General features: G+C 42.3%; 1 protein-coding gene across 1 annotated transcript in view; it reads right to left on the minus strand.

The window, feature by feature from the left end:
* Window positions 1-6,249: 6,249 nt before the first annotated feature.
* TMPRSS7 (transmembrane serine protease 7) overlaps window positions 6,250-19,365 on the minus strand; it is a 42,151-nt gene continuing 29,035 nt past the window's right edge. The window contains 9 exon segments of the mRNA XM_070455040.1: window positions 6,250-6,514; window positions 9,014-9,150; window positions 10,895-11,163; window positions 13,310-13,481; window positions 14,452-14,568; window positions 15,453-15,473; window positions 15,476-15,632; window positions 17,393-17,466; window positions 18,042-18,149. Coding sequence (XP_070311141.1) covers window positions 6,344-6,514; window positions 9,014-9,150; window positions 10,895-11,163; window positions 13,310-13,481; window positions 14,452-14,568; window positions 15,453-15,473; window positions 15,476-15,632; window positions 17,393-17,466; window positions 18,042-18,149 — 1,226 coding nt within the window. The 3' untranslated portion in view covers window positions 6,250-6,343.

A 19,365-nucleotide genomic window follows, 5' to 3' on the forward strand; every position in this document is an offset into this window, starting at 1 on the left:
CTGCTCTGCCGTTTTCAATTCGCACAATTCAATACAAAGAAGAAGCTGAGTGGGTGGCCTGATTGGGCTTTGAGGTTTGACATGAATGGACATTCCATCCTCCCAGGGAGCTGTCTGTTGCCGGGGCTTGCTCTAGCTTTCACTGCCTAGCAAAATTTCACTCATTTAATCCCATCACTTAATGGCAAATAGATCGGGAAACAATGAAAACAGTAAGACTATTTTCTTGGGCTCCAAAAGCACTGTGGACGGTGATTGCAGCCTTGAAGTCAAGAAACTTGCTCCTTGGAAGAAAAGCTATGATAAACCTAGACCACATATGAAAACAGACATTACTTTGCAGACAAAAGTCCGTGTAGTCAAAGCTCTGGTTTTTCCTGTAGTCATGTATGAATATGAGAGTTGACCATAAAGAAGGCTGAGCACCGAAGAACTGACGCTTTCAAACTGAAGTTTGGAGAAGACTGTTAAGAATCCCTTGGACCGCAAGAAGATCAAACCAGTCAATCCTAAAGGAAATCAACCCTGAATATTCATTGGAAGGACTGATGCTGAAGCTGAAGCTCCAGTACTTTGGGCACCTGATGATAAGAGCCGACCCATTGGGAAAGACCCTGATGCTGGGACAGATAGAAAGCAGGAGAAGGGGATGACAGAGGACAAGGTTGTTGTATGGCATCACCGACTCGATGGACGTGAGTTTGAGCAAGACCTGGGAGATGGTGAAGGACAGGGAAGCCTGGATGTGCTGCAGTCCCTGGGGCCACGAAGAGTCGGACACGACTGAGCGACAGAGCAACAACCACAGTGAACATATAACTGTCTCCTGAGCGCCAGCCATTGCGCAAGGCACTGAGCGAATGGCGATGACTAATGCGCACAAACCCACTCCTCCTTCTTGAGTCCCAAGGCAGACAAAGACACATTGATGAGTAGAGGGGGGGACTGCAGGCTCCGGAACCAGGCCGCCAGACTAATCCCCTCTCAGTGCGAGAGGGGTTCCACACTTCGAGACCTTGGGCTTGAGCTCTCTGTGCTGAACTTCCTCATCTGGAAAGTTGACCTAATGTTAATACTCACCTAATGGAGTTGGTGCCAGGACTAAGAGTTGATGTCACCAAAGCAGTTAGATATACATAGCAAAATTCATATAAACCTTGGCGATTATTAAATGCCTTTGAGAAGAGGAGTCACAGGTACCCCACCGTCACTCCCACCACCACCACACACACACGCACACACACACACGCACACACACACGCACAATCTGAGGGAAAAATTACGCACCAACCCACAATCCACGGTTCAGAGCTTCTGGTCTTATGAGCCTGAAATTGTTTGCTAAGCAAGGTGTGTGCTGAGAGCCAGCTTGCTTCCCTACTTCCCATCCCTGTCTCCAGCAAACACACATAATGAGATAAGTTTGTGTTGTAGACGGGTCGCATAAAAATCAGCTCCGTTTCAGAAGACACTGACTTGTGTCCAAAAGTCCAGCATCCTTGATGCCTGCTCTTCAGACACTGCCTAGACATCAGGTCTGTTTCTTGCCTGCTACCGGCTCATCTGGACTTGGACTCCATCTGCCTGCCAGATGGAATCCAGTACCCGCTCAGCTGCTGGCTTCTGCTTTTTCTACCCTGAAAGGCGGATCTTGTAGGACTCAGTCTGCATTCTCAGCCAGAATTCTTTAAGAGGGTTTTTAATGAAGGAGCAAGGGTTAAGGGAACCAAGAAGGGGTGCTAAGGCACCCAAGGACTAGCAACACCAGAAAGCCCTCCATACCCTAAGGCCTAAAAGGGAGTGAAAGTGAAAAGTCGCTCAGTCGTGTCTGACTCTTCGCGACCCCATAAACTGTAGCCCACCAGGCTCCTCCATCCATGGGATTTTCCAGTCAAGAATACTGGAGTGGGGTGCCATCGCCTTCTCCAGTTTCTCCATGAGCAGATGTCCAAAATTCTCCTTCACTGCTCCAGAGAATCAAAAGCTACTGCTTCCTGTCACATGCACAGTCTACAACAGATTTCTCAATGCCTTCTGAGTACAGTGAAGTGAGGCCTATATATTCTCTCAGCTAGCTTCTAATGCATCTCCGGAATTTCATAAGCCTAGCCCTTGTACACTGTTGACATCCCGATGGCAGCATAGATTGTGAAGAAGAGTTAGGATCAAATTTAAACCCTCGCTATCTGTGTGTTCTTGGGCAAGTTGTTTAAAGTCTATGAGCTTCTCTCCTCCTTATAAAATGATTCCTACCGAGTAGAATTAGGAGGATTAAATGAGGCAGTTAAAGAAGGAATTTATCCCTGTGCCTGACAGAAGCAGAATCTCAGTAAATATTCCCAGTGTTCCTTTCTTTTCCATGACTGTGAGTATCTCTGTAACTAATATCTGCCCACCCCAATTTCTTTGCCCCTACAAATAACCTTTGAATACTGAATATATTTTCTTTTGATGTTGACTTATGTTCCTGTCCCATCATGTTTTCTGGATTGCTGACACTTGCTGACACCTCACAATATTACTCACAATGAACTACTTAAATTCTTACATGTAACTTATTCTGATTTCTGATAACTGCAAATTTCTTCATCTCCAGACAGCTGACCTAGAATGTATATGGATGTTGCAATTTCTATTTGAGGACTTTTTTCACTCTGGCAGTTTGACTCTAAGGATTCAGAAAGAGTTAGAAAGAAGTGTTTCACCCTGGAGGTAGAACCAAATTTAGATTAAATAATTATTGTTGAAGGTTTAGGATTTGTGAATGAGGAACCAAATTCTATCTAGGTCTGTTTTTGCATTTTCTTCAAAACTGACTTCTATAGGGGTGGCTTTTTAAAGGATATTGTTCTTTCATAAATACCTCTTTAAATGTGATTTCAAAAAGTGTACTGTTCTTGCACAAATAGTTCTTTTTAATATAACCTAAAAATTATTATTGACTCAATTACTTTAGTTCATTCAAGTTGTCAAATGTAAATAACGTTAAAAAATGAAAACATCCTTCTTGCCAAGACTTGCTGACCAGTATAAAATGTTCAGTTTTGCTTTTCTCATCTTAATACTTGTTCTTCTTTCTTCATCTTCTGTAAGAGCAAATAATTTCCCAAGTGGTTATCAGATAAAACAAAAAGTAACACCATTAAAGGGACATCAGTAAAGCATCTCATTAGCTTCAAATAGATCTATGCCTTTTCAAAACACCACAATTTGTACCCATATGTTGTCAGATGGCAAGCAGTACTATGCTGAACATCAGCAATTGGGTCAGCCACGCAGAATAATCAAGCAGAACACAACTGAGAAATAGTTGGTTGGCTTGTAGTGTTTCATTTTTCAGTTATCGAGGCATTGTGAAGGAGGCCAGGAGTCCCTACAAATTCTCCCCAGTAGTCTGGCACATGGAAATGTTCCAGTCTTTGTTTTTGGAGACCATTCCCCACTGCTAAATAAACCAAACTTAGAATTTGCCTCTACTCACACTTTTGCAAGAATGAAGTAAATATCTCCACACTGTTCAGGTTATAAAGGCATCTTGGCATGAAATAGCCAAGTAAGTTAGGCTGGTGTTTCTCAACCTTTCCTCCGTCTCTGCACTGATGAGGAACATGGTACACTCACATTAGCACCAACTAGTGCTTAGAATGGTACCAAGTATGTGTGGTTTGAAAACTCCCTCTGATGAATCTAACAGATCATGCCAGCCATTCTTCATTTCCTAACTGAGATCATAAACCTATATAAAGCTGTGAAATAGTCTGTTAAACAACAAATTTCCTTAGAAATGGTCACAAATAAAAAGTACAATTCACCATGTACCTAGTCACAGCATTACGAGGCAAAACAAACCTTGGTTTTATGAACTGTCAGCCTAATTTGCTCTTCTCTGCAGTGGATTCAGTAGCTAGGTCCCCATTTGTGGATTAAGTGGTGACTTGGCCCTCTGAATTGCACTATGCCACAGCCAGATAATGAATCCAAAAAGATCTATTCAGAGGAGTATCATTAAAATGTTTTATCCTTTAGCTGAAGGAAATAGCCTTTTTGTAAATCAAAATATGTTTTGCAAACTGGAAAATATTCACTATCTCAGAGAAATCATATTCAGAGTTCAATCTTACTATCTGATCCCAGTTATGACACCTTTTGCTCTCTATTCTTTTGCTGTTACATTAAGATTTTCTGACATCTTATGAAAATCAGTCCCACTGTTTTGAGCCCTACCAAAAAATAGCATTGCTATTACTTTTTTGACTTAGTCCCAAGGAAAAAATAATATCATTCTTCTTTCTGCTGTTTTTATCTATTTGGTGATATTGTTAAGTCTGGCCTCTTTTAATGAAAAGTTTATTCTGAGATTAAGTGTGAAACACAGTAAATCAGGACAAAATAAATCAATAACTGTGATGTACTGAGCATGTACTATAGATTTACAAATATGCTAGATATTATAAGGCTCTGAAAATAAAAGAAAATCTTGGCCATTTGAGTTTTATAAAAGGATCAGAAGTTAGATGATTTCTGAAAATTTTCCCTTTCAAAACAATCATTCAAAAACTCTTTTGTCTTTCCAAAGGATTAATCTCAAAAATATACAAGCAACTACTGAAGCTCAATTCCAGAAAAATAAATGACCCAATCAAAAAATGGGCCAAAGAACTAAACAGACATTTCTCCAAAGAAGACATACAGATGGCTAACAAATACATGAAAAGATGCTCAACATCACTCATTATCAGAGAAATGCAAATCAAAACCACAATGAGGTACCATTACATGCCAGTCAGGATGGCTGCTATCCAAAAGTCTACAAGCAATAAATGCTGGAGAGGGTGTGGAGAAAAGGGAACCCTCTTACACTGTTGGTGGGAATGCAAATTAGTACAGCCACTATGGAAAACAGTGTGGAGATTTCTTAAAAAGCTGGAAATAGAACTGCCATATGACCCAGCAATACCACTTCTGGGCATACACACCAAGGAAACCAGATCTGAAAGAGACACATGCACCCCGATGTTCATCACAGCACTGTTTATAATAGCCAGGACATGGAAGCAACCTAGATGCCCATCAGCAGACGAATGGATAAGGAAGCTGTGGTACATATACACCATGGAATATTACTCAGCCATTAAAAAGAATTCATTTGAATCAGTTCTAATGAGATGGATGAAACTGGAGCCCATTATACAGAGTGAAGTAAGCCAGAAAGATAAAGACCAATACAGTATACTAACACATATATATGGAATTTAGAAAGATGGTAATGATAACCCTATTTGAAAAACAGGAAAAGAGACACATGTACAGAACAGACTTTTGGACTCTGTGGGAGAAGGCGAGGGTGGGATGATCAGAGAGAACAGCTTTGAAACAAGTATACTATCAAGGGTGAAACAGATCACCAGCCCAGGCTGGAGGCATGAGACAAGTGCTCGGGCCTGGTGCACTGGGAAGACCCAGAGGGATGGGATGGGGAGGGAGGCGGGAGGGGGGGATCAGGATGGGGAACACATGTAAATCCACGGCTGATTCATGTCAATGTATGGCAAAAACCACTACAATATTGTAAAGTAATTAGCCTCCAACTAATAAAATTAAATGAAAACAAACAAACTAAAACAAAAACTCTTTTGTCTTTCAATTGTTGGCCAGCCTTGCCACAATTTTTTTAAATCCCATGTAAATGTTTTCAATCCTCCTACCACAATGCTGAATTCTATCATTTTAATGAAGAGTACTAATTGTTAATTTTGTTAGCTGTTTGATGGTTTCTCTGTACACAATATTACCATGTTATTGCTGAAAAAATGTCCCCATGATATGGTTAGACCAAATATTGGAAAATAACGATATAGGTATTTCCTCTGTCAGTAACAGAGTTTGCCTTTATTTGCATTTGTGAAGGAGTCATTTTTTTGCATTCCATTAGAACACCAAAGATCAGGCATGGTTTTTTTTTTATGGAATTTATTTCAATAAATCATATTTACCTAGGTCTTTATAAATATCTGCCCTTGAATAAGAATATAAATTAAGGTGTGGATTCCTGAACATCTCACCCACATATTATTTTAGAGGCTTGGTTCATGACATTACTTTAGTTTTCTTCCATTCCTGAATCAAGGGCCTTTTGACCCTTAAGAATGAATACAGCTGTATCCTAGATGCAATTTTTCATGGAATAAAATACATATTAATCTTTCTATCTTTCAATAAACACCAAATGTATGCAATCTGAAATTTCCAGAAGAAAAAAATTATCTCATTTTATTGAAAATTACTGCATTCCTTTTAAAAGAATCTGTCACATAAAACACAGTCAAAAATCAAACTTGCACAATTACAAAAGAGAAGGGACGTATTTATGAATCCAGGGAACAAAGTTTGACACCCTTGTGTAAACACCAGGAAAGTTTGGTCTTCCACATCCATGACCCCAGCTAACAATGCCAGTCAAAATCCATTTTCCATCACTCTTTCTTCGACAGGATAAAGGTCCACCTGAATCTCCCTACAGAAAAAGATAACATAAGTAAAAAGCACTTTTGTTCCATGGTTGTCAATTTTGTTATTAAAGTGTCTAATGAATTGTGTTCAAACTCCCAGTCTGACAGGGTTCTTAGCTAATTCCTATGCAGTTTGGCGAAGTATCAAGAAATAATGTGAAACTTCTAATGTTGTTCTGAATTACTTTTCCTGTAATCAAAAAGGTGCATTCATCATAAGAAACTTGATTCTTTAGGCCAGGAGTAACATTTGAAGATTCTTGCAAAGGAATCAACATTCATATGCCTACATCAAATAGCAAACCTCGATAATAGAAACAGTTATAGTAGTAACAGTAATAATAATAGCTGATATTTATTTAGTGCTGGGATGTGCTAAGCACTATTTTGGGTCATTGAATCCTCATAATAACCTTTGCCCCTTCATGGATCACAGCCTTGTCATGGTGAAGGGGCTTGCATAACTCAATGAAGCTATGAGCCGTGCTGTGCAGAGCCACCCAAGACGGCCAGGTCACAGTGGAGAGTTCTGACAAAAATGGTCCACTGGGGGAGGGAATGGCAGACCACTCCAATATTCCTGCCATGAAAACCCCATAAACAGTCTGAAAACATGGAAAGATATGACACAAGATGAGCCCCCCAGGTCGGAAGGTGTTCAATATACTACAAGGGAGGTGTCAAGAAGACTTGCCCACGACTGAGTGACTTCCACTTTCGTTTAGTGGTAGTATGTGCTAAACACTGTTTTGGGTCATTTAATCTTCACAATAACCTCTTGAGGCGTGGTTATCTTGGAGGACTGGTTGACTTCTACCTCTATGCCATGCAACTTCAGTGTTGGCTCATGGCCGTGAGGAAAAAAGGAAAGGAGATCCTCTGTAGTTGGCAGGGTCCAATGACACAGCCCCAAGGATCACTGGCTGATAGTTGTTACAGAGAAAGCACTCTCACTCGAGAGCCCTTTCTGGCATCTGAACTCCAAAAACAAAGGCTGAAATAATTCAATGTTCACATAGAATTTCTACAGTGTTCATTATTTAAAGTATAGTATCTGAACTTTTATTTTCGGCTAAAGGTGTTTGTGGGGGCTTAGTCATGTTTGACTCTTTGTGATCTCATGGACTGTAGTCCACTGACTCCTCTGTCCCTGGGGTTCTCCAGGCAAGAACACTGGAATGGGTAGCTATTCCCTTCTCCAGGGAATCTTCCTGACCCAGGGATCGAACTCAGGTCTACCTGCATTGCAAGCGGATTCTTTACCACCTGAGCCACCAAGGGAGCCCTAAAGCTGCCTACTCAGAGGCAGAGACAAAAAAGCATCCCAAACTGTCCCTGGACGTCACCCCCGCAATTCTAAACCTGACTAGGGGAATTCTAACTAGTAGAGAGACTGGAATCTTTTTATTTTAACTGTTGGCACTCCAACTCCATGAAGCCTCATTTAACCTCTAAACCCTGGTAGCTATGGAGAACAGAACTATATAACCAGCTACCTGCAGGGAGCACCCAAAATAGAGTAGCTTTAAGAGGTAAGAGCTCAAATTCCAACTCAACCAGCTGTGTGAACTTGAGTAACTTACCTGGACTCCTGTGCCCCAGTTTCCTCTTCTATAAAATGTGAATGAAAGAACAACTTGAGTGATTTTGTGTAAAGATCCTAGCATAGTCCTTGCCACAAAATAGGAGTTCAGAAGATAGAAGTCATCTTTATAATAAGATGAGTTTCTGTAGCACAGTGTCTAAGGTTACGGAAAGATGTGGGAACAGCTCCTCTTCCCTCTGCCTGCACATGCAGTCAGTTGTGTCTGACTCTTAGCAACCCCAGGAACTGTAGCCCACCAGGCTCCTCTGTCCATGGGATTCTCCAGGCAACAATACTGGAGTGGGTTGCCATGCCATCCTCAAAGGGATGTTCCTGACCCAGGGATCGAACCTGGGTCTCCTGCACTGGCTCATCCTCTAAAACATCTGCTCACTTTTTGGTAATCATATAGGTATCTGCATACACTGGAATCTGAGACTCATAGAAATATCCCCCCAAAGGTAACCTTCAACTTCACCACTGTCAGGAGGCCTCCAGTCACCTTTCCCACTCCTCTTTTCTTTCCCCCAGCCTGTGTGTCAAAGGAGTAAGTGAATAAAATACTTTTTATTTTAGGAGGTACACAGCCACTGCTAGGGAAATGGGTAGCAATCCTAAAACACTGCGTCCATCTTGCTATGTTTTTTAGTTTCTGGTTATAAGACAATCATGGCAGAATGATAAATGCTGACCCCATTCTCTAATTGTTGGAGAAAAATACATGGGAATTAGAAAATGAGTTTTACAGATCCAATTAGTATTTAATCACCTTTCCCTCATCTCAGACAATTGGATTATAATTAGTGTCTGAATTAAGGCAATCACCTGCCCGAGTTATTGCCAGTATGGTGTAGATTAAACATGAAAGCATTTATGGAAAGTACAACATGTTAGACAAAGAAAGCATAAGACGGCTTACTCTGCAAGCATCTTTCTTGCCTGACATGACACCTGCACAGAGCATCCTCGAAGTGATGATGCCACAGGTGGAAGCACAGAGGGTTTGGTCAATGAGCTCTACCTCTGCTTGCTGCAAAACAGGGGAGCCTTTATTGTCTGGAAAACACACAGAAGTAGAAATCAAGGCAATGATTACATTTACTTTATTAGACAATTTATTCATTTTCTCCTTTTACTCTATAACAATTGTTTTTAGGTAAATTCTATTATGATCCTCATTTTTTCAAATGAAGACATGGAGGCTTAGGAGGATAAAGGACTTATCTAATGGCACACAAATAGGAAAAATAGAGCAAGATTCAGACCCAAGATCTGACTCAACCATCTGAGCTATGGTCCTTCTCCACGTACCTCCTACCTTCAAGACTGTGGGTCAGTAGCAGCCGTTACCAACACTCCCTGGTCAAGAGGGCCCCTTAAGTGGGACGTGGTGACTGACATCTGAAAGCATCCTGGGAACCATAAAAACATAGCAGTCTGGAATCAGCCCTTTCACTTCCTTTTAAACCCATACGGCTAAGACAACTCACTGACGCACTCATGCTTGTAAAGAAAATGCCCATCGGCAGTGCCAGGCTTCCCAGGCCCTGGAAAGGTGTGGGAGCGCGGCGGTGTGCGGCAGCTGCCGTGGTGGCCACGTCCACCTCTGGGCTTGGGGAGCAGAGCAGCGTCATGCACAGGTTTGTACTTTACATGAATGTTAAAAATATTCTTTGTGTGTAGTAACTGTTTAATAATACAATCAGAAACATTAAAGTCAGCAGAATGATTTTTTTAAAAAAAGAAAAGAAAACGCCCCATGATAAAGTGGTTGAAGAACCTCTTTCCTCTTATGATATACAATGATGTAATGAAAGCCCTGAGCACAGTCCTGATGGTTTATAGGTGTTCGAGCAGTGATCTGCCTTCTCCCAGAAGGCCCAGACAGGTGGTGAAGTTCATGAGTTCAATAACTAAATGTGGGTAGTTAGCACTGGAGAAGCTGCCCATAATGAATCTTTAGAGAGTGTCAAAGCAAGGCCAAGATGCAGTCCAAGATTTAAAGATAATGTACCTGTTCTAAGCACTTAGAAATGACTATAAGGGAATCCAAGATAAAGACTAAGAGATCAAGGGAAAGCATCAGCTCTCACCTCTGGGGAGATGTTCACAAAGTTTTGGATTATTCTCTTTGCTGTGTATTTAGAATCCTAAGCCATTAAAAACCTTGGCAGGGCAGATGTAAAGACTTCCCTGCCATACAATCTGACCTTTGTGCATATGATAAAGTTGCCCCCTCTGGGCGGGGGAATTCTAAAATGGCATTCTCTCTTGCTGGACCATTCCTGGGCTGATGTGACCATCCCCCAGGCCTGAGTCTGCAGTCTGGGGAACTGAGGATAATCTGGGTTTCAGCCTTCACTCTCATCCACTTGGCCAGTTGCCCTCGTGAAGGACATACTTGCATAATCCTCCAGACTATTGTCTATGAGTTGACATAGTAAGTTGTGTATGAGCAACCTTCTCTTTTTTATGAAAATGACTCATTTTTTTTTTTAATGAAAGGGAACGTAAAAATATGGAGGAAATGTTCTTCTATAGCAGAAAACATAGCAAACTCCTACGAGATTGAAAAGGGCCTGTCCTATCCTGTGCTGCCTTGCTCATGGACCTTCCCTTAAGAAGCGGTTCTCACTCCTCTGGGGGACACGGGGAGAGCATCATAACACCGGGATTTTAATGCTCTCCTCCAGTCTGTCAGGGCTGTGAGAGGCTCAGGTGCGATCATATACAAACACCCTCTCCATCAACCCCGAGGCGCCACGTCGGCGGGGAGGGGAGGGCACTCGCTGACACACACCTGCTTCGTGCCTGCGCCCCCAGCCGGTCACCCAGCACTTCTCTCCACTGCGCACTTTCTGGCCGGCAGGAGGGATGCATATTGGCTGAATGAGCTGCTTCGGGGCCTCAGGCCAGGCGACACTGAGCTGCAGCAAGACAATGTCGTAGTCAAAGGTCTGGCTGTTGTAGTGCTCGTGGACCACGATTCTCCTCACCGGGGAGACGAACTTGGCGTTCCCCTGCACGTACATGCCAAGGTGCGCGGTCCACGGCGTGGGGTCAGACAGCCTGGGGCGAAAGGAAGGAAGCACGGAGTCAGAGGCGTGAAGAACCGTATGTGGTTTGGAGAGAGCCCTCCGCAGAGAGAGGGGCTGCGGGAAGGGAGGTCTGACGTTCACTCCCGATTGCAGTAGCTGACTGGGCCTCTGAGCCTCCCTTGTCTCCCTAGTAAAACCATGAAGTCAGGTCGAGTAGGGCTGGCAGATGAGAGCTGGGTTCCAGAACATTTCCTCAGTGAGTTCTAAGGACATGCTGGAAATTTTCTTGCCATCGGTATTTCAGGAACCACCCACAAGTTAAGATTGTTAGTGACTGGAATTTATTTGGTACCTTCTTCCTATTCATGCTGACAGTGGTATTTGATGGAGACAGACAGGGCCAATAACACAGTGATCTGGAGATCCTTTCACCAAATTCAAATGATACCAAGACAGATTAGAAATCAGTGTTCCAAGCAGCAATTTAAGGAGATTTCTTTTTGCAAACTACCAGAAGCCTTAAAGATTGCTGCTCTAACTGCTCAATCTTGACTATTCACAGGGCCCCGCTCGCTGTGAGCCCCCCAGTGGACTGGCATGAGGTCACGAGGGCTTTCTAATCTCCATCTGGGGCTTCTTATCCCCACCAGCACAGCAGCCTGCTCTGGTGGGGTGAAGAGAATGTGGACGCTTTGGAAGAAAAAGAAGGACTCATCCCAAAGTGCTTGGCCCCTAATCTCACGTGCGTACAGGGACCTAGGGGAGTATTGCGGGTAATATATCACATAAAAGACTAGTGATGGGACAGAAGCATAGCCATTTCGGTCATTAACATGCATCCTGTAATTTCCAGGAGAAACAAATACTCGAATTGTATAAATTCATTGAAGTACTTTTTAAAATTCTAGGTGAGAAATAATTGATATATTTTTGTACCTAGGATTCAACTGGTTCCAAATAAGGTCACATTTTAAGTGAAGTTGTTGTCCAAGCTTTCCTTTCTCCCTTAGAGGGGAGAATGTCTGGCCCACAGTAACCCCATTGGTAAGGACAGACAGAGCCCTCCTGACAATTACCCCAAAGGACTTGTTTGTGATCCTCCTCTGTGATATTGAGATTTATACTAAAAAATATACATTTGGTCATCCTTCCATTCCCGGCACAGAGCTCCTAAAGCTTGTAGAGTTTCCTAAATGAGAGGAACCAAAGTGTCTTTTGTTATGTTACTGAGGTTACTTTTGGACTGCAACTAAGGCTGAAGGGGCTAGAGGTTGAATCTGTGTCCAGTGACCAATGATTCAATGAATCGTGCCTGTGTCAGGGAGCCTCCATAAAAGCCCAAAAGGTTTGGAGAGCTTCCGGGTTGGTAGACACGTGAAGATTGGAAGTTAAACAGTCCATGCATGGAAAACTGCACACTTTCTCACACCTTGCCCTCTGTATGTCTTCCATCAGGCTGTTCCCAAATTGTATCTTGTTATAATAAACTGGCAAGGCAGCAAGTAAAATGTTTCTCTGAGTTCTGTGAGCTGCTGTAGCAAATTAGTAAAATCCAAGGAGGGGGTCCCTGGAACCTACACTCTATAGCCTGTCAGTCAAAAGTGCAGGTGACAACCTGGACATTCTACTGGTGTCTGAATTGGGGGGAGGGGAGTAGATTTGTTAGACTGAGCCCCTAAAGTGCGTAATCTGTCTATCTGGGCAGACAAATCAGAACTGAGCTGAATTACAGGACACCTAGCTGGTGTCAGACCATTGCTCTGGGGTGTGCGAACGCTCCCCACCACCGCACTGGAAACTGGGTACAGAGTCGTTGCCTTCACACCCTAAATAGGGGTCTCCATACTCCAGTCATCCCTCAGTGCTGTCCTCCACCATTCCTACACTCCACAGTCTTCACACGTTCCCATAGAATTCCTTCCCACCTGAAAGCGCTATCTTCTTTTCTCAGCCTAGTAAAAGCCTATTCATTCTTGATATACTTTTGTGACCTTCCCTTTAAGTTGGTAATAACTTAAAAAGAACATTCAGCATACAATTGGTGTCACAGAAACAAAACGAAATTAAGAACGACCAACTGAATTGATTGAATGGATCCAAATGCAAGCTTCTTCCCACAATGTCAGAGCAGCTATGTGGTCTGTGGTCACTTCAGAGTAAGAATTGAGATGCTCTACCTGCTTCCATGGAAACAGTGGGCGGCAGAGAGGAGCCACTCCCTGGAGATGACTGAGGTGCCACAGTAGGCAGATCCAACGAAGTGGAGGCTGACTTGCCACGGCCAACCCCCCTCCTGGGTATCGGTGCCCCCGATGATGCGGTGGAGGGTGGGGGAACTGCTGCTGCAGCCTTTAGGAGAGGAGGGGTCCCATGAGTTTAAGGCAGACTTGGAAGAAAAACCAGGCATTCAGGCAAATTTTGAGCTGGGTTGGGAAGTAACTAACCAGGTAAGCAACTTGCAATCCCCTGCTTATCTAGAGAGGCAATAGGTGCGTCTGTCTGAAGCCAGCACCAACAAACCACTACCTCCTCCTGAAAGCAGGCCTTGCTGCGGAGTCTCTGTGCAGAGACATGAGGGGAGGAAGGGACCTATTAGGAACAGCCGCACCAATAAAAACAGCAGCTGTGGAGCTCGGGTTGTTAGGTAGAGAAGAAAGATTAGTCCCAAAAGCAACCGAATTGAGAGTGTCCTTGAAATTGTGTTGATTCAGGAGAGAATTTGTAAGTCCAAAACACAAGAAAAACTGGGTATCAAAGCAATTATTTTCCAGTGTAAATAGTACTGAGAAGGATATATAATTAACATGTTGGCACGTGGCCAATTAGAGGTCATGCAATTAATAATGACACATGGCAGATTACAGTTCTCGGGTCATAGCTAAAGAAAGAACCAGCTCTTGACATTGATCACAACATAAGGCATAATTGATAAAATCATCCACAGTATTCCAGTACCTATTTCTTTTCTCATCGGTTTTTCTTTAAGAGCTTATGCCTTGATTAAGGTTATTAGAAAGTAGAAGTACTTCATGTAAACACCTAGTGCATGAATAATTACTATCAAGAAAGAAGGCAGAAAATAAAGAATAAGTTTTAATTATTTCTTACTCTTAAGAATTAAGAAAGAATTAAAAGAATTCACTCTAGAATTCTTAATTCTGAGAAACCATTTCGGATTCAGTTCACCAATATCTACTATTCTTGCCTGGCCTGTGGCAACTTCTACCAGGGGAATTATACCAAGAATGAAATGAAAATGAAAAAACAGGTCGACTGAGGGAGAAATACAAAAGATCAGAAGGAATATGTTTCTACTCACTGCAGCCTTCTTCATCACTTCCATCTGGACAATCCACGTTGCCATCACATTTTGCATTTTGTTTCCTAATGCGAACATCATTGCCACACTTAAAAGTTCTGTTGTTGCATGGAATACCTAAAAATGAACAAAAGAAGAGACTGATTTGAGTGAGTAACAGTGAGCTCTGCCCACCAAGGATGGCTTGGCCACAGGGTCAGTATTTGCAGAGGGAACTGGAGCAGTCCCACAGGCTCCTGTCCCTGCGTCTCAGCAGAGCCTCTGAAAGGCAGGCAGGTGCTAGCTCAGAATCGATCCAACAGCCTCCCCTGAGATGCCGAGCAGTCGGCCGTGTCAGCGGCTTAGTGGCCTCTTTGCCATTACTTTGTCTTGTTCTCCAAGAAAATCTTAAAGCAAAAATAATACTCAGTCCTTTTATACCATTAGGGGGGGAAATGGGCAGATTTTGTGAATATACAGCACACTTGTTCACAACCCTGGCTGTGTGTGTTTTTGTAGGGGCTAGATAGACTATACCCAATCACGGTATCTGGCACATCCCTCTATATCAGATGCACAGTATACTTTAGTCAAGAGCAGCATTAAAATTATGTCAGCAAGGAAAATCTTCCAGTATTCTCTCTCTCTCTTTTCCTCTCTCTCTCTCCACACACACACACCCGCGCAGATGCCACCTCAATTAGTGAACAACTCATCCATTTTATCTGGGCCCAGGAGGATTCCTGGGATCTGAGACTTTCAGTGGGAGAACTAGGACAAGTTGATTGCCCTAGCTCAACAGAGATATTTTGATTTTGGCTTAGAAGAGTGTGCTAGGCGTGTACGCCCATGGCTGATTCATGTGAATGTATGGCAGAAACCACAATATTGTGAAGTAATTAGCCTCCAATTAAAGTAAATAAATTAATTTAAAATAAATTAAAAAAAATAAAATGAGAAAGTTGAAAAAAAAAGAAGAGTGTGCTAGGGAGCAGAGGAGAGCGCAGAGCACTCCCGCTCACTGTGAGCGCAGTTCTGCTCACCCGGCCGTCCTCACAGGCCTGGAAGCCGTCGCGGGTCAGGCTGCTGTGCTGCCTGAGGGAGCTGGCATCGCAGGCAGCCTTGAGAGTCACCGGAAGGAGAACAGGCGGAAGCTGGTGAGCCTGAGACATCAGCGGGACCCCTGAGGACCAGCAGTGCCCCTGGAAACACGCAAGTGGTTAAGATGACTTAAAACAAAATGTGTATTTTCTCAAAACTGACAGCTCCAAGAGGAAAAGTAGATGTTTAAGCTTTGGGGTAACTCTTTGCACTTTGAGTTTGTCAGATCTGACTTTTGCTGTGCATAAATATATTACATTTTAGTGGTTTATTTAATTACAATTAGATGTATCATAAGATTTTAAGGAAAATAAAAATCATAAGCTGTTAGCTAAATGGAACTTGTTCACCTTCCTAAACAAGATGGAGTGTCCTGAGGTTGAGGACTTTGTCTTACTCATCTCTGTACTTCAAGTGCTTGATCAGGTAGTTGTTCTTGTCTAGTTGCTAAGTCGTGTCTGACTTTTTTGTGACCCCAAGGACTGTAGGCCACCAGGTTCTTCTGTCCATGGGGTTTCCCAGGCAAGAATACTGGAGTGGGTTGCCATTTCTTTCTCCAGGGGATCTTCCTGACACAGGGATCAATCTCCTGCATTGGCAGGCAGATTCTTTACCACTGAGCCACCAGCAAAGCCTGATCAAATAGTAGGTGCTCACTAAAAGTTACTGAACACATTAATGAATGTGAGATCTTAAGAAACAACAGACTTGTAGTCTCTTGGTAAGGAAAACTCTTCTTTAAAATTATTTTATCCTGGAGACGTTCATTTCCTGAGTTAGGAAATACCAGTATAAATCTATTATAATTTTTATTCTTTGAAATATTTTCAGAAATTTCCTTTAAACCAATGACAGATACAACATATTGATGAGCACTCTTAGAAGGTATAATTTCTTAGAAATTTCTGTTTTTTTTGAGAAGTCATTATTTGTGTTATCTGCTCTTGGTTTTTCAGAGGTACATCTTGGGAGCAGAAAGGAGGACATTGCTGCCCTGAAATAGTTCATGTATCTACTCTGAGAGTAGCTGGTAACCTAGTCAACTCCTAGAGAACAGCTCACAACATGGCATGATGAGAAATGATGATTACTAAAGCACGGTTCTTGTTATAAAGTAACAATAATCACTTTCACTTGGAGCATCAAGTGACGCATTAATAGGGAATAATAACATAAAAAACAAAAGCAACCTCAATCCCTATATAGTAGTACATATTTTCTTAAGAAATAGAAGATCCTATAGATTTAAATTGTTAGTGAAGCCTAAGTTAAGAGGGTTTTATTTTGTTTTGCCAATAAAAAAAAAGATGTAGAGTCATAGGTTATTTTTTATGAACAAAAGTTTTCAGTTATTTATATTTCTCTAAAATATGAAAAAGATTAAATAGCATCACCATAGCAATTGTATTAAACTCTGGATCTTTATTTATTTTTAATATTTGTTTATTTATTTGGGCTGCACCAGGTCTTGGTCGCAGCACACATGATCTCTAGTTGCAGCATTCGAACGCTTAGTTGCAGCATATGGGATCTAGTTCCCTGACCAGGGATCGAACCAAGGTCCCCGGCATTGGGAGTGTGGAGTCTTAGCCATTGGACCACCAGGGAAGTCCCAAACTTTGGCTCTTTAGAAGAAAGCGTTGCCAGTGGCGTCACATGGTCTGGTGAACTATTCTCCCCATATTGCTCCCTAAAACTGGAGATAGATTCAGAAATGATGTGCAAATAGTAATGAAAAGCCAAATCAGAGATTCTCTGCCCAAAATAATAATACCCAATACCCTACCATTTAATTATCACCAATGTGATATTGATGTAATATACAGGTAAAAAAAAATCTTTTTCTTTTTATTTTCAGTACCTGTACTCCATAAGCAAGCATTCTGAGATAGTTTACTTCTCCGCAGATTCTGAACTCCTTTTTAGAGGAAAGATCTGTGCTTTAAAATGGGACCAGGTTTAAGATTGTGGTGGGTTGAATATTAGCCACAGGTCTTCACTCCCTATAACAGTACTATGCACCTCCACCTCTGCCACGGTCCCAGCCCTGCCCCTTGACTGTGGCCTCGTTATTTGACGGATGGAATATGATACAAGTAATACTGTTCCAGCTCCAAGCCCAGGACTTAAGAGGAAACTTGCATTTTTCGTCACCCCACCTTTGTTTCTACCACTGCTGTGGCCAGTCCACTAGTTCAACAAGGAAAAGAACCATGAGAAGTAGACTGGACTCCAGCCTGAGAAGAACCAAGCCCAGGAGGACCCACAGCTTAGGTAGTGACACCCAGCTGAGTCCAGCCTAGATCAATCATACCTCAGACAACCCACAGAGGGATAATCTAGCGCAAATGATTGTCCTAAGTCACTGAGTTTGGGGTGGGGGTCAGGGGTAGTTTGTTATGTGGTAATAGATAACAGCTACAAAGACCAGGATATATATCAGCACCAACAATGGTCCTGGCAAGCCACTTATTCCTAAGAAAAGTCATAATAAAAGCTTGAATACCCACCACAGAAGAGTTCATCGCTTTCATCAAAGCAGTCATTTACTCCATCACATCGCTGGGCCTGAGGGACGCACAAACCAGAGGAGCATCTAAAAGATCCAACAGGACAGGCTAGAGACAACAAAAAATAGGAAATCTTGTGTGGGTCCCTAAAATGCACCAGACCACATTAACAAAGAAATGTGAGTTGCTAAGTGACGTGAGTAGCAATGTGGCAATAGTAATAATATAATTTCTCCATCAAAGCAAAGCTATAGCTGATATTTGAAAGAGCAAAAGGGAGAATTTAAGAGAGCAAAGAAAGCAAACAAATCCACAAGAAGTTGAGTCAACACTGCATCCAGTTCACCATGTACAATCAGACTCCTACATCTCTACCCTTGACTCAGCAAGAATGTGAGTCTTGGCTTTATCCCAAACTCAAAGAAAGAGAAACCTGGAGCATGACTTCAAATCTAGTAGGCTCAGAGTGCAGTCTTTAGAGTGTCTGGGGAATTTAAATGGCTTTCTGGTGTCTCTGAATCCTCTACGATCAGATACATCATTCTGAGTCTGTGCATTTAATTACATTTTCAAGTGATCTCTGCCATAAAATGTATTAATACCCACTGATCTTAAAGGTTGGACCTAGAGAGATTAACAACTGTTCTCAAAACTCAGGACTTCTAAGGCACTTCAACAAGCCTACTCATCAAAGATTCATTGCCTGCCTGGCCCAGAATCTTTACTCCTGGGCTTGTAGCTTATCATGATAGTAATAATGAATGTTTTTTCTCTGCCATGGTCTAAAGGACTGTGTTCTTCACCCCCAAATTGATATGTTGAAGTCCTAATGCCCAAGGTGGTGGTAGGAGGAGATGGGGCCTTTGGAAGGTGATAAATGATGAACACAGAGCCCTCATGAATGAGATGAGTGCCTTTATTTCGATACTAGGCCCAGAGCATCCTCACTCCTTCCATCACTCTAGGACATAATGAGAAGTCTGAGGCCAGAAGATGGCCCTCCTTCAACCAAGCTGGAACATGATCTTGGATGTCCAGCCTCTAGAACTGTGGAAAGCAAATTTCTGTTCTGTATAAGCTACCTAGTCTGTGCTTTGTGCAGATGAATAGGAATAGGGCATGGTGAGGTCAACCACTGTCTCAATAGCACACAATGGAGAGGATGAGTTCCTAGAAAATATTCATCATTAGAAAAAATAGTTAAAAATAAGGTAGCTTACTATTTACCTCTGTCCTCACTGGTGACTGTGATATTCTGATATTCAGAAGTGCAAGATTCTGAATCCAGAAGGAGGTATATTAGTATTGGCAGAGATGGAAGGGT

Source organism: Odocoileus virginianus, chromosome 25 (assembly GCF_023699985.2).
Source record: "Odocoileus virginianus isolate 20LAN1187 ecotype Illinois chromosome 25, Ovbor_1.2, whole genome shotgun sequence".
In the NCBI taxonomy this organism is placed as follows: Eukaryota; Metazoa; Chordata; class Mammalia; order Artiodactyla; family Cervidae; genus Odocoileus; species Odocoileus virginianus.